This window comes from Trachurus trachurus (genome assembly GCF_905171665.1).
Source record: "Trachurus trachurus genome assembly, chromosome: 18".
Lineage (NCBI taxonomy): Eukaryota > Metazoa > Chordata > Actinopteri > Carangiformes > Carangidae > Trachurus > Trachurus trachurus.
Genome location: NC_139909.1, coordinates 16,718,074 through 16,732,917, shown reverse-complemented (window position 1 = coordinate 16,732,917; position 14,844 = coordinate 16,718,074). Strand labels below are relative to the sequence as shown.

At 40.1% G+C, this 14,844-nt stretch overlaps 2 protein-coding genes across 3 annotated transcripts; one reads left to right on the top strand and one right to left on the bottom strand.

The window, feature by feature from the left end:
• Positions 1-199: 199 nt before the first annotated feature.
• Positions 200-3,571, top strand: LOC311001274 (E3 ubiquitin-protein ligase RNF19A-like). Of its 2 annotated transcripts, none has more exons than XM_083992319.1 (5): positions 200-310; positions 2,042-2,166; positions 2,352-2,452; positions 2,662-2,832; positions 2,914-3,571. In XM_083992319.1, the coding sequence occupies exons 2-5, from the start codon at positions 2,070-2,072 to the stop codon at positions 3,367-3,369; spliced, it is 825 nt and encodes a 274-aa protein (XP_083848445.1). In that variant the 5' UTR covers positions 200-310; positions 2,042-2,069; the 3' UTR covers positions 3,370-3,571. The 2 variants fall into 2 exon arrangements, with proteins under 2 accessions (XP_083848445.1, XP_083848446.1); XM_083992320.1 differs by having other exon boundaries at positions 294-310; positions 2,047-2,166.
• Positions 3,572-6,985: 3,414 nt separating this feature from the next.
• On the bottom strand, positions 6,986-8,250 carry LOC311001919 (uncharacterized protein; the record flags this gene model as incomplete). The annotated part of the gene is made up of 4 exons (XM_083993097.1): positions 6,986-7,441; positions 7,559-7,714; positions 7,834-7,934; positions 8,124-8,250. The coding sequence occupies 4 exons, from the start codon at positions 8,248-8,250 to the stop codon at positions 6,986-6,988; spliced, it is 840 nt and encodes a 279-aa protein (XP_083849223.1).
• Positions 8,251-14,844: the final 6,594 nt, after the last annotated feature.

The following is a 14,844-nucleotide window of genomic DNA, read 5'->3' as shown; positions in this document are numbered from 1 at the left end:
GGTAAAACAGAGAGAGAGAGACAGGAATAGTCACCGTGCAGGTCGCAGATCCGGCGGCGTGTTCATGAATCTTTCACTTTCGATACCAGCGAGCGAGAGGGCGAAGGAGGAAGAGACGAAGGCAGAGCAGACAGGGTTTCACCACCGGAGCTGAACAAACTTCAAATAGTTATAGTTCAGGTAAAAGTTACATCTGGGCGAAATAATCCTCCAGACTTTGTGTAGCCTAGTTACAGTCGGGGTCACTTCCTGTTTAAAATAAAGGGGGAAGTCCTTAAAGAAACTACACACCACATTCACATCCATCCAGGTAAGACAAAATCATATAAATTCTTCAATTTTCTTATATTAATGTTGTTTTAATGTGACAACGAGTTGTAGCGGTTTATCTAAGTTTCATCTCTCGTCAGGTGTCATGTCTCCTTCAAAATAAAATCCTCAAAATGATAAGTGAGAGTTGGGGATCAACAGATTTATCAAGCTTATTTTACATAGTCTATAAATAAGTTTGTAAAATTAGCCTTACAATAGCATTAACGTCAACTTAACTGCTTATTTGTGTCCTTGTTATGTTTAAAACACCAGTGATAACTGAATCAGCTGGTTGGAAATCCCCATAGGACCTGCAGCAGGTCAGTAAGTCAGGTGTGGTGTTATTAGTTTAGTCATGTGATGAACTATGTCGTTTGTTTTGTCAGTATGACAGTAGTCTTGCTCGTCAGACCCTCATCCAGAGAAGAAGGTATTATTAGTGTGACAATAGATCAAGTGCTTTTCAAGGAGCTAACCTTTTAACTAAGTCAAATCTGAACACACAGATGTGATAGGCCTATGTGTAATTGTGACCTACTTTGATGTGCATCAAGTGTTGACAAAACCACATAGAAATCATAAACATAATGCTCAATTTACCACCAGAACCTGCCTGGAAATAGTATTTCTCATTGTTAGTATTATTGTCAGTAAACCTGGTTACTAGGGGTTGCACAGACTAGTCGACTAATCGACTAGTCGACTTTACTGCTCCACAATGACGTTTTCAGCTTGACGTCGACTAGTCGCTGATCATGTGACAATACGAGAGAGTAGCGGCTTGAAACAACAGCTGAGTGCGCTGAATGAAAAAAATACGAGCGCCGTCAAGCTGGATAGAACGAGCGCGTACCAGACAGGAAGTCGGGCACAGAAAAGGCGAGAGAATCCGGTCAATTTTCAAAATAAAATAAATGATGATTAAGTTTGTCCGTCTATAAATATTTGTCAGTTGCGTCTGCACACAAGACACACATCCATACAGCGCTAGAGACAGACCTGTGTGTGTGGAAAACCGAGCAGCTATAGACTGGTCGATGTTTGACCAGAGCGGAGAGAGCAGGAGAAGCTGCTGCCTGCGAGACGCCCGTGAGGACGCGCACAGCGCTTCCGCGGCCAGTGTGTCCGGGCTGCCGGCAATTAAAAAAAAACAAAAAACTCCGCTCATATCGACAGCTTTACGTCGCGCACAACAACAACAACCAACAACAGCAACAACCAACCAGGAAAAACAAAAACCGTGAGTGAAACTGTGACTGAGCAGGACTGTGATGGTGACGAGGCCTGTAGTCATTTTCCTCCCTAATTGTTTAACGGACAGTAGCTACAGTATTTTCTTTTGCACTTATAGGAGTGTATGTTACAAAAAAACTGATTTACAGCTTGTTGTTTATAAAGCTGCTGTTCTGTGGACTCATTTCTGTGCATGAGCGTCTGTCAGTGAAAAGCTACAGATTGTTGCAAAGCATTTCCCTCCTCCTGTGATTTATGATGGGAAAAATATGAATGACGTCATCAGCGACTAGTCGACGTCGACTCGACTTTCATAACATTAAAGTCGACTTTAAAAAATCTGAAGTCGTGCAACCCCTACTGGTTACATTGCCAACAGGAACTGCTATCTGCCAATTCAGCATATTTATTATAACTGTGGCAAATTGACAAAATGTTACGTAATGAATGTTAGCCCAATCAGATTGTTCTCACAATAAATCTGTGATCTTTTCAGTGCAGATCTTCCACTTAGAAGAATCAAAATGAATTCTCTGAGGCAGCAACTGGTGGAGAAGAAGTACGACCCTCTAGACGCCACCCTCCTGTTTGTCGACAGGAGAGACGACTTGGATCCAGTGTGTAAGACTAGTTTCCTTCCTCCTTGAGCACACGCACAATACTTACTTACTTACTTACTGTCCCTTTGAAAGGGTCATTGCAGGAGCTGTTGAAGTTCATGAATCCAGTGCCACCCTTTATTCCAAGTGTGTCAGTAGCATCTCTTTATGTACAGTGGTTAATATTCTTACTGTTGTGCTCTTCAGCTTCAGAGGACGGTGACGGCAGCCTCAGAGCAGAGATGTCCTGTGGCCACGCTGTCACCCCGGAGTCTCTAACACTGTGGTGTCGCAGCCAGCTGGACGAGGTAGACCATGTTCTGAAACTCTTTTTTTTGTTTGCATCCTGATTACATTTGGTAATGAGAAAAGAAAATAGATTTTCCTATTTTATAGTTGGAAGCATTGTGTATCTGACATGGTAAAAGGTTCATTGTTTTACTTTAGTTTTAGTAGGCTAGTAGGTGGTTGTTGGATTTTTTGTAATCCTAAACTGGGTCTTCTGTGTTTTTTGAAGGGGAAGTTTAAATTCAGGTGCCCTGCAGTGGTGGAGGGAACCAAACAGTGCAACAAGCTGTGGTCGTACCAAGAAGTGCGCAGGCTGGCTGATTTGTCCGTTGAGGAAATGCAGCACTTTGAAGAGACCATGGCTCGTCTGGCTGCTGCACAGTACTGTGAGGTTCAGCCGGTAAGTGGTCGCGTGGTATAAATAGTCACTCCTTTATCGATTCATACATTTAAAATGAAATCATGTCGGTCTCCTTTTCAGTGTCCACAGTGCAAAACACAAGTGGAGAGGAAGGATCTGTCCAACCTGTGTGTGGTGTGCACCATATGTACAGCTGATCAGAAGAAGAGCTACCAGTTCTGCTGGCAGTGTCAGAGGGAGTGGAAAGGCCCCGGCCCTCGGTCCGACCGCTGCGACAACGACGGCTGCACCAACAAGGACCGGGAGCTTCTGCAGACATGTAAGACCATCAGTCTGCCCGAGGTGGAGGGCGCCACCGACTGCCCCTCGGTCCGGGCCTGCCCCACTTGTGGCATGAAGGTGGAGCATAACCAGCAACATTGCAAAAATATAAACTGCCCCCGCTGCCACGTGGAGTTTTGTTTTGTTTGCCTGAAACTAAAGAGTGAATGCTGCAAGACCAGTTCACCATATAAAATCTGTCCCAGTGGTGTGGCTCCTAGACAGACCTCTATCCCTGTCTGGAAGAGAAAATGAGAACAATAAAATGATCTGTGGTCTTAAATGGGCAAATAAGCAATACTGGATATTTAAGAGAAACTCTGGACCAGTGATTGTTGTGGGCTGTCTTCCCCTGGTGGGTGCTGTTGGTACTGCAGATGAGATTCAGTTATTTACAATAAGCACATAAAAGTTTTTATAGTCACATATTAACATTATAATGTGACAAAAACAGATAAACTTTATATAGTAAATATATAGTGTGCCATTTATTAACCAGGCACAAAAGCACAGAATTTGCCACAAAAAATGTTATGTAGCCTACCTACAGATACAGTTACATTTTCATGCAGAGGATTGTCAGTTTTACCTCCACATAAAGCCCTCAGACTCAAGTTTGCTGACATGGAAACTGGATGTCAATGAATTTTCTTCAACTTAACTCCAATAAAACTGAAGTCCTCATTATTGTTCTGCAGCAGGTCACTGAACTTAGACTCCTCACAATTTATTAAGCCCATTGCAAGAAATCTTGGCGTTTTGTTGTGACAGCAACTTGTTTTTTGAGAGTATTATCTCCAAACTTGTGCAATTGTGTTTATACCACCTTATATTTTATCACCAAATATCACTGACATTATTTGAATTTTGATGACCCCGAATCCTACTTTTATTTCCTCACACCTTATAAACAAAAACTAATTGTATGAAAACTTAATCAGGACTAAGCTGCTCTTTTATGATAATTTGCTTTTAATTTTTCTGTGATTTTATTGTTCGATTTTTAAAATACTCACTTGTAAAGCACTTAACTGTAAATGTGTTCAAAACTGTGACTTTGGGAATGGTTATTCTTGACAATGACAAATCATTAACAACAAAAATGTTTCTGTTTAATATCCCGTTAAGTTAACCTGTAAAATTCCCAGTAAAGCTTGTGACAGAGACATGGACTGTGCCAGCAAACTTGGAAGATCATTTTAACTTGTGATCCTACTTTGCCTCCTTCTGGTCAGATTTCTAATTGCACATGTAAAAGAAAAGTTAATAACGATACAGTATTTTATGTTTGTCTGATATTTGCTGGGCTTACAGTGTTATGCACACCACTGTAGTAGCATGCAAACTGGGCCATGTTTTAATTTCATTCATTATCAGCATGTGTCAAACACATAAAACTAATTAATTGATAGGCACAAAGTAAATAATATATACCACTGTTTACTACTAAAAAAAAATAAAAAATAAAATAAAGTTATTATTACTGTTTCAAATAATAATTTAGTCTTGAAATCAATAATAAATGGGGGAAGCCATGTTGCTGTTCATTCAAATTGATGCTAGTGTGTCTTTATTTTTTATTTATTTATTTTTATTATTCAATTCTGCTACATTAGTAAAATTCCTGTAAACAAAATTCAGAAGAAGGAGCATTAACGTTGGTTATTGGTATTATGTGGCTAATACCTCAGATGGCATGGTCTTCTAACAGCACAACTGATTTACAGCAAACTATAGTTACATACTGGGTCATGTTACCTGAGTGGCGCCTCCTGCTGGACAGTCCACCCACTCAGAACCAGACACCTGGACCTGGAACCTGTTTGGTCCAGTGCACCTGTGTCTGTAGCAGCGACCCTCCACTGAGCCGTTCACTGCAGGAACCGGACTCTGCAGAGACGAGAGGAAATAAAGTTAGACAGAGGAAAGACTCTGGAAAACACAGGTGACATTCACAGACACGTACAGACCTGTCTGTTCAGACTGGAGAGGAAGCAGGCCCCACATCTCCCCACTGAGGTCGTCTTCAGCCAGCTGCCTGGTGTTTTCCTCCCTCCAACTAGAGAAAAATTTGGGAGATTGTGTTTTAGAGAAGAAATAAAACAATCCCTCCAAGTATAAATCAGTCTGGCACTCCACCTTGTGGAGATGGAGAAAGTAAGAGTAAACTGTATTCCACTTAAATAATTTATATAAGAAAATAAAAATTGTGGAGCTGAAGTAAACGTAGCTCCTTCACCTGCAGAAGTCAGACAGTTTTATAGGCTAAAACTGTTGCTACTGTAATGTCTCATATTCTCTTTCTATTTTTTGTGGCACTAAGTTATAATGCATTATGATCATGATATAACCGATTTTCCATACGTTTGCAATTGCAGTTGATAGGCCCTCACCATCTTGCCAGAAAAGACCCTAGTGAAGTCACTAGTCACTAACTTACTTTCTTTTGTGACTCTTTTTGTAGTGCAATGTGGCTGAATGTACCTCAGCTCTCTGAAATACAAAGATATAAAATGTAAAAATCAAAAAAAAAAAGTTGTTTTAGAAAATAAGAAAATAATACAGAGTGTATCAAATGTTGGTATGCAATTCAGATTCATAGGGTAACTGATATGGATGAAATGAATAAAACCCTATTACATTTGATCATAATTACCCTCATTACCAATTCATTTGCTGGAAAGAGTCAATTGATTGTTTGGCGTCAAATCATATCACAACTTAATAGTGATTTGATTTGATATTTTCATTTTCACTTTAATATTGAAAAATCATACAAACATTTACTGACAAATAATCACATAATCACACAATAATCAATAATGAAGAGGTTATTTTCTTAATTACTCTGGTACCACACTTTCCATACTCATGATGTCCCCCACATAGCACACCTCCTCTTTTCCTTGCAGTACAGTACGCCCCTGCAGCTACTGCCCTCTGGGAGGCGCTACAGGACAATTGCCACCAAAACTGAGACATAACTGTGAACACTGAATGCATTTTAACCATTTGAACAGAAGGACAAGTCTAACATTGGCTTTGACCAGTAATATCACACAGGATATACAGAACAATAATCCCTGCTCACAGACAGACTGACAGATTGGCTCTCGTTTTACCGTCTCCTCTCTGCTTTTGGAGTTTGTTGTCGTCCTCCAGCTTGAATCTCTGCAGAAGCTGCGTTCAGTGATTCTACTTCCATGTGGATGGTTTGTCAAGTGATGAGGTGAAGAGACAAAGACCCTTGGTTGACTTACGCACCAGTGTCACACACATTCTAATGAATGTCACACATTTAGAAGAGTGTTAGAATATTACAAGATATGTGGCAACAGATCATTTCTTTAGTCAGCAATGTCTGCAGTGTTAATTTCTTATTTTCAAATATGTGACTCTGGGTTTGCTCTAATGATTTCACTACAGTGTCACATTTATTAATCCTGACTTCCTGTGTATAGACTGACAGTTCACTAACACTGTGAATTTCCCCCTCCGGGGATCAATAAAGTTCTATTCTATAATGTGAGGCCCCTCCCAAATATCTGGGCCTATCATTTCTTTAGTGGCTGTATCTGTCGTTGCCCCAATCCTGATCTCTTTTCATTCACCACTCAGAAAACCTGCAGTAAGAACTGAGACTGAGACTTATTAACAGCTATGTGCATAGTCAAGACAGAAGGAGACACCTATGTTTTCCCCCCGATATTTATTACTCAATAACCAGATCGTGGTTACCATCTACAATGATAACAAATACTAGTACAGTTTTTAAATGGGAATTACAATCAGCAACATCACAAGTCAAACACAGGGCATAGCAATGACAGTTATTTGAGAAAAATGCATCAAAAGAAACTTGCTATTTACATTAAGGCTTCTTCCACACAGGAATTGAGGTCTGTCTGGGGGCAACTCCACTGGAACATGGTATGAAAAAACTACTTGTTTTCAAACACGCTTTTTTCAGCTTCAGACAAACAAAACAAAACTCCTCCTTACATCGGGGACAGACAACGTTTTTACATTTTTTTGTATCATGTTCCACCAGGGAGCCACAGATGGGACAGGCACGGATGGAGGGGCAGCCAGTGACCCCCTTCACAGACTCAAAGACGATCTCTGGGCAGATTCTCAGTGTTGTTAGTGGTTTGCTGGAGCAGCCGTCGTTCCCACAGCGGTCTGACCGTGGAGCCGGACCCTTCCACTTCCTGAAACACTGCCAGCAGAACGCAAAGGTCCGCCCTTTCTTTGCTGTGCACACGCTGCAGGAGACCTTCAGATTAGAGGCGTCCTGTCTCTCCACTGAAGATCCACATCTAGGACACTGTGATGAGGAAGGTGGTGGGAGAGGTTTTTTTGTTTTTTTTACTATCTCATCAGCATTCAGGGGGAAACAAACAGTTTTCATGTACAGCCATCATAGTTTCAATGAGACACTTACTGAATTGGTGTCCATGCCATTCTTGGTAGTATTGGAAGCCAAGGTTTTTTCAAAGTACCGTGTTTCCTCAGGTGTCAGAAGAGCCATTTTCCGAACCTCTGTGTATGGCCACTCAACATTACAACCAAATTGGCCACACACAAATTTGCTTTTACCCTTTATTGAGATATAGAAACAAAACACTTGTTAGCCTACTGACATGACAAGACAAAATCATGAATGTGCTCTCTTAAATTGGCTGAATTATTATCCTTAAAAAAGTCAGGAGGTCGAACCTCGTCCAGTAACCTGTGACACCAGTTGGTCAGTGACGTAGGAGTGACCGCGTGCCCACAGGACATCAGCGCTCTGCGAGACGGGAAACCTTCACACAAAACTGAGGGGAAAAACATTAAAACACACAACAGGCTACCTTACATGGCATGAAAGATGTATTTATTTAGCCTATTTGCTGTTGAAGGGGTCACAGACAGTGGTGATTCTTTTGCCTATATAACAATTCGTGTCAGCTCTTTGGACATTTAGAAATTGACGAGCCGAGGACACACTCGGTTAGGCTACTTACAGTCAAACTCGTCCTCTCTGTCCACAAAATGAAGCGTCCTGTCTTGCGAGCTGTAACACTTCTCAGACTTCGAGGCTCGCGGAGACTTCCTTGACGACTCCGCCTCAGTTGACTGCTCGGAGCCCATCTTAACGAAGCTGACTTGCCCTAAAAAAAATAAAAAATAAAACATATCCAGAATATGCCTGAGCGCGTCTGTTTGACCTATACATTAATTTGGACTATATTTCGATAAAAACTAAGAAATACAAATATTGTTTTAAAATGAAAATCAATAGAGAGCAGAGCAAACGACGTTACTTAACCTTTTCGGGAAAATCGCTATTTCAGAGTGGCACTAAAATCCCTCTTGAAAAAAATCAGTCATTACAAATGCACACAAGGAGACTATCTGCCGTGTCATGAGACTGTCGGGATATTTTCACCTGTGGCCACACCTAACGGAGGAGTGGTATGCTATTCGATGCTATTGGAAATCAGCCTATCAGCAGTTTGAGCAGAGCTGACGAGAGGATTAGGGTTAAATACTGTGGATTTTCAAGAAACATTGTTTATCAGACCTCTAGATTACCGGTGCCCTCGGAATATGGCAACAGGACCTTCAAGCACTTGACATGTTCAGGATGTTTTAGATTGGGCTATGGGACGTAATAATTAGAGAGAATGGCATGCAGCAGGCCCACCTGGAGAATCGAACCAGTCGGCTGCAGTGAGGACTATTAAGTCTAGTCTCTAAGCACCTATAGGATGCCCCTTGTTCAGTCTGATTGTCTACTACAACATGACAATTGATCATTTTGATGACATATATGAGCAATTTATTTCGATTGTCTGTAATTGGGGAATAAAAAAACTTAAGAGACTGGAGACCTTGCTAACATGCTGCAGTCAGTATATATACTGACTGCAGCATGTTAGCAAGGTTACTCTTGTTCAAAAATATCACTGTTATTAGTGTACACTCAGTTGGTTAAGTATTAGAAACAGCCCTGCAACAAGCCATCCCTCATGAATCCAGTTTATAGAGGTGTAATCAATTTCTTTAATTCACCCTTCAGGTTGGACAGAATAAAAGAAACTTCGGAGCCAAAGCCACCATCTTGTGGCAGTAATTTTCTGTCACGATATCAGTTCAAAATATGGTGTTCTTTGATAAATAATAATCAGAATCAGCCCTAAAATAAAAAAATAAAAAAATCTGTCTATCCTGACACAGCTATTTTGTCCTTGTTTAATTAATGTTTTACTCTGTTACTAACTGACTGAATACTCTTTGTTATGTCCAACAGTATTTTAGACAGCAAAGGACCCACAGCAGTGCTCTACCCGTGAGATCATCATGCTGGAGAGCCAGAATAGAGCAAAAGATGATGGGGCACAGACTTCAACATACGAACAGGTAGGCAAACAGACCAAGAACTATGGCAAATGCATTTTGGTTCTTAAATTGTTTCATAAAACCTAGTTCAGATTAATTTCAGTTCAAGATTTTTTTTTACATGTATAGCACCATCCCATACAGAAGTAATTGAAACTGCAACAGGAGTCAGGACTGATGCTGATTGACTGGATGATAGAGTTGAGGGAAATTGTTAACTATTCAGCTACATCTGCTTTATCTGCTGCATCACTACTGATATAGAATCATTGACCTCTGTGGTATGTTTTATTTTACACGTTATTAGGCCTACATTGCATAGTGGGTTTTCTGACATAAAAAACAATTTAATGTTTGACTGGACATATTGTCAGAACTACATATTGTGGTAAACAAGATAAAACTGAATTAAGAAATATACAAGTTAAAAACACAAGAGGCCACATCCCCGTCAGCTCCACAGCACACCACTTTCAGAGCTGACCCTAACCTTAATGTAGTTAGAGTGTCTGCCTCTTTGACCCATGGAGAGAGCTGGTTCCACAGTAAAGGAGCCCGGTAACTGAAGGCTCTACCTCCCAGTCTGTTTTTAGAGATACTGGGAGTCACTAACAGACCTGCGTTCTGGGAGCGGAGTGCTCTGGTAGGACAGTAAGGAATGATTAGTTCTTTCAGATAGGATGGAGCTTTATCATTAGAAGCTTTATAAGTCAGCAGAAGGATTTTGAAGTCTATTCTAAATCCTACAGGAAGCCAGTGGAGAGAAGTGGGAGAGATGTGCTCTCTCTTCCTAACTCCTGTCAAAACCCTTGCTGCAGCGTTCTGGACCAGCTGGAGACTCTTTATGTGAAATGGTTGAAAAACAGCATAATATGGGACCTTTAAATCACCCTGGGGAGGCTCTAAAGAACTGTTGGTAAACAATTTTAAGGTGAATATATTAAATAAAATTGACACAAAGGCAATAATGTTGTGTATTTTGTAATTAAAGCAGATATCAGCTTCACGGCCGTTTCGGCTAATGCTGCGTTCAAGGCAGGCTTTTGAAACCGTAAGTTACAGCTTCAAGTCACAACTACGACTTGGTAGCGTTCCAGGTAACCCGTAGCTCGTGTTTTTACCATCCTGTTGTCTGTGAAAGTTCCCTATAACGGCCACTCGTAACTTCCGACCCGTGAACTCGTACCAGATCGAACTGGTATGACTTCACAGGAAGGAAAAACACAAAGTACGAGTTTCTTTGAACGCACCATGAGTTAGCAGCCCCCGCCCTTGTCAGGCATCAATTGGTCCTCGTGCTACGTCACCACATTCACGCGCATCCCTTGGCTGCACACACAGCCCTTCATGCCGTTCTCTCTCCTCATTGGATAACACTTGTATCCCACAAGGAAAATTTTCTCCTCGGGTTACAGCAGAGCAGAGTGACGGAGAGACTCGTGTTTAGGCTGAAATACTTCATGTAAGTGATTGCTGACGGAAAATAGGACTATTTAGGACTTATATTAACAAAAACATTCCACTGATATCTGCTTTAAGTTCTAAAAAAATAGCTTGCACCAACAAATAAAGAACCTATAGTGATTATGGCAATTGGCCAATTTGCCAAAATGTTGAACTATCCCTTTAAAGTATTTAGCAATGAATGTATTTGAGTTTGAAATGATTTCAATATGATATTGTAGTTTCACTATGTAATCATAAAAATAGAAGAAAAATCCATAAAATAGCAGTTTTTCTCTGCAGAAACCTGAGTATAATCAAGTGTTCGGTCATAAGAATTTGAAAAAAAAAATCAGTAAAATTAATAGTTTTCTGCTGCAGGAACTTGAGAAAAATCACTTTATCTAAAGTGTTTGACCATAAAATCTCAGGAAAAAAACACAAGTAGATTCCTAAAGAGTTTGCTCATACTAAATCAGTAAACAATATGTTAAATAACGTTTTTTGTTCCTGTAGAAACACAAGTTGAAACACATTTTTGAAAGTGTTTGTTATTACTTTATAGAAAATCTCTAAAAAAAAAAAAAAAAAAAAAAAAAAAAATTCCTGTAGGAACTTGAGTAGACACATCGTTTTGAAGGTGATAAATAATTTGGGTGGAAAATATAAACTAAAGGGTTTTCCCTGTAGAAATAAAAACTTCTGTAAATTTATTACATTTACACTTCATTTGAATTAGGATATTTTACATTAATTTTAAGGTTTTTGTTTGGAAGTCGCTGCTGCCAGTCATTCTAAGTTTTTTGTTTTTGTTTTGTTTTTATATGGTAGCCTATTTAAGGACCCACGTTTATTCATAAATTAAATGCTATATGTGCATAATTCGTCAATAACTGTGCAGTTTTGGATTCTGTTTGGAAGCAGACAGAAGATGATTTAATTTATGTGATTTATTTTTCCAGCATGTGTGGAGGTTACAATAAGTCTTTGGAGATATGATACAGAGATACACGAAAGGGAAATGATGATTCATGTCTCAAGCAGCCAGTCCCCCGTGAACCTTGATCACCAGGAAGATAACAGATTTGTGCTGTATTCCATAACGACACAATGGTGCAGAGTCATCATCCAGCGTGATGTTTGTGAAGATCATCCTCAGATTATGCTCATCCTGCCCTCCTGAGAGAGAGAGAGAGAGAGAGAGAGAGAGAGAGAGAGAGAGAGAGAGAGAGAGAGAGAGAGAGAGAGAGAGAAATTTTTTTTTTTAAATGGTCCATTCAAGAAAAATGTTGGTGGACAGACGGAAACAACACAAAAACACTGCTAGTCAGATGCCTAAATCCCTTTATGAACTCATAACAACTGCTTGCATCATTAAATTTAACTAAATGAATGCACATGCTTTGTTGTCATTTCAGTTGCCGTCTCTGTCTGACCACTTCATCTCTTTTATTTTACCTGGGATTTTCGCCGCAATTTTCTTTCTCAGCAGCCTCACAGTCATTTTCTGCATTTGGTCCTTGTTGTTACACAGGTCGATTGGAATTTCCTCTCCTTTAATCCCCTGCACCAACACCTGGTAAATCATTTCATTTGTTAGAGGATCCTTCCAGTGTCTCTCTCTCAGATGTAATGGCAATTGAGGTTCTTGTTTCTTGTATGTGAACGGGACCCAACGTCATAAAGGCTGTCTCTTTCGTTTTAGATAAGTGTCCAGCCTAGCTAATGATTCTCAGCAAACCACGTCACCTATTTTACTTAATCACATTTCTGCAATTTTATGGTGATTTTACAACAGTAGGGGAGAGTGGGGTAAAGTGAGACACTTTTTACATTTGCTCCCCTCTAAGCAAGCTAAAATGATTTATCAGTACAATTTACACATTTCCCATTAATTCAGGATGTTTCCTAGCAATGGAAATTATCAGAATGTATTTAGGATGAAGGACAGTGAAAATATGATTGTTTTAAAAAAAGTGGTCTTGTGTCTCACTTTACCCCAGCTCAGGGGTAAACTGAGACAAACCAGAGAAATCAAGGGGGTAAACTGATCCACTTACTTTTTCCACTCTGAAACTACCGTAACAACACATGTTGTAACAGTTAGAGTCCTGACAGCAGCTTGACAACCACACATCCCAAAACTAATGTCGGACTAGTAACAGAATCATGGGGATTGGTCAATTAAGCACTTTTTTTCCTAAACACAAAGTGACTCAAGAACAAAATCAAATACAACACAAAATGTTTTAATTAACATTCAAATGACAGATAGAACCAGTTAGATAGTCTGGGGGTCAGATTGTAGGACCCGACAATCGTGACCATTTTGATCAAAAGTCCTCTTGTTTGGGGGGGGGGGGGGGGGGCAAAGTGGAATGTGACTAAAATTGAATGTAAACAATATTAAGCGAGCTGACTGAAGAGCACATCATAACAAAGCAGTGTGGCTACAGATCATGTTTGATCACGCGAGATTTCTGGCTTGGGGGACGAGATTCTAGTGTAAATCTTTGTGTGTGGTGTGCTCACAGTCTCACTCATGGATTTATTATAATACATCCATGGTCTCACTTTACCCCGCAGCATTTGTCTCACTTTACCCCAACACCCCCATTTTAGAAAAAACGACCTCTCTTAGAAATTCAGGCTAATTTTCAGCCAGCATCATCACATGGTTTTATGTGTTGGTAGTTCATCATCATGTATCATATAAGATTTTTTACGTGAATCAGTTTGCTTTGGCACAACAGTTGATTAAGTTGACAGCAAGGAAATTTACTTTTACCTGCAAAAATCATATTTTTGTGGAAAAAAACATGCTTTCCACAGCATCATGAGGTCCTCTCCTTCATGGCCATTGGGAAATGGAAGGGGCTTAAAAACATAATGGTCAGATGACCATAAATGTGTTCTGTTTTCTAGATATAGGGGGTGTCTCACATTACCCGGTGTCTCACATTACCCCACTCTCCCCTACCTTAATGTATTTTTAAAAATTGTAAAATGTTGTTAAATATTCATCCATACCATGTAGCCTAAATGTTACTGTTAAAACAGTAAGGCCTATAGCCTACTGTCATTTAACAGCAGAAACAGATGGATTACTGTAAATTTACAATGTTATAGCAGTATATGACTGTGTTTTTAATGTAAAATATTGTTAAATATTCATCCCACCTGTAAATTAACAAGCTCAGTTAACAATAACAAAATGCAATCCAACAGCACAACACATTTTGCGTCAAGCGGCACAAGTGAAGTTAATATCCACCAGCATCTTTGGCAGTCCATGGGTAGTTCAAGAGGTAGGGTTATTTTTATCCTCCAAAATCAACAGTGTTGTCTGCATGATTTTGACTGTTAACATTATAGAAAATATTTCATAAGGCCAGTTTCATCGGGACTGTCTGTAACAGCGACCCTCCACAGAGCCGTTCACTACAGGAACCTGACTCTGCAGAGACGAAAGGACATAAAGTTAGACAGAGGAAAGACTCTGGGAAACACACATTCACACACACGTACACACACGTACACACACACACACACACACACACACACACACACACACACACACACACACACACACACACACACACACACAAACTGCATCTGTCTGTGATGTAGCAGATACATGAATAGCTACTACATTTCTCACTTTGTTTCAGTGCGTCTGTCTCTGTCTCTCAGTGACACAGACATAAACACTGCTCTCTCTACCTGTGGTTGGATGATGAGAGTAGCACGCTGTGTCGTGCAGCCAGCGTAGCTGTAACAGGCCAAACGTCTCATCTGCTTTTTCTGATAAATAAGTGACGATCAGACGGAATGGAAAACATATGCACAAAATTGAAATGTACCCAGTGTCCTTCTGCAATTCCTGTTTCCGCGAGCTTC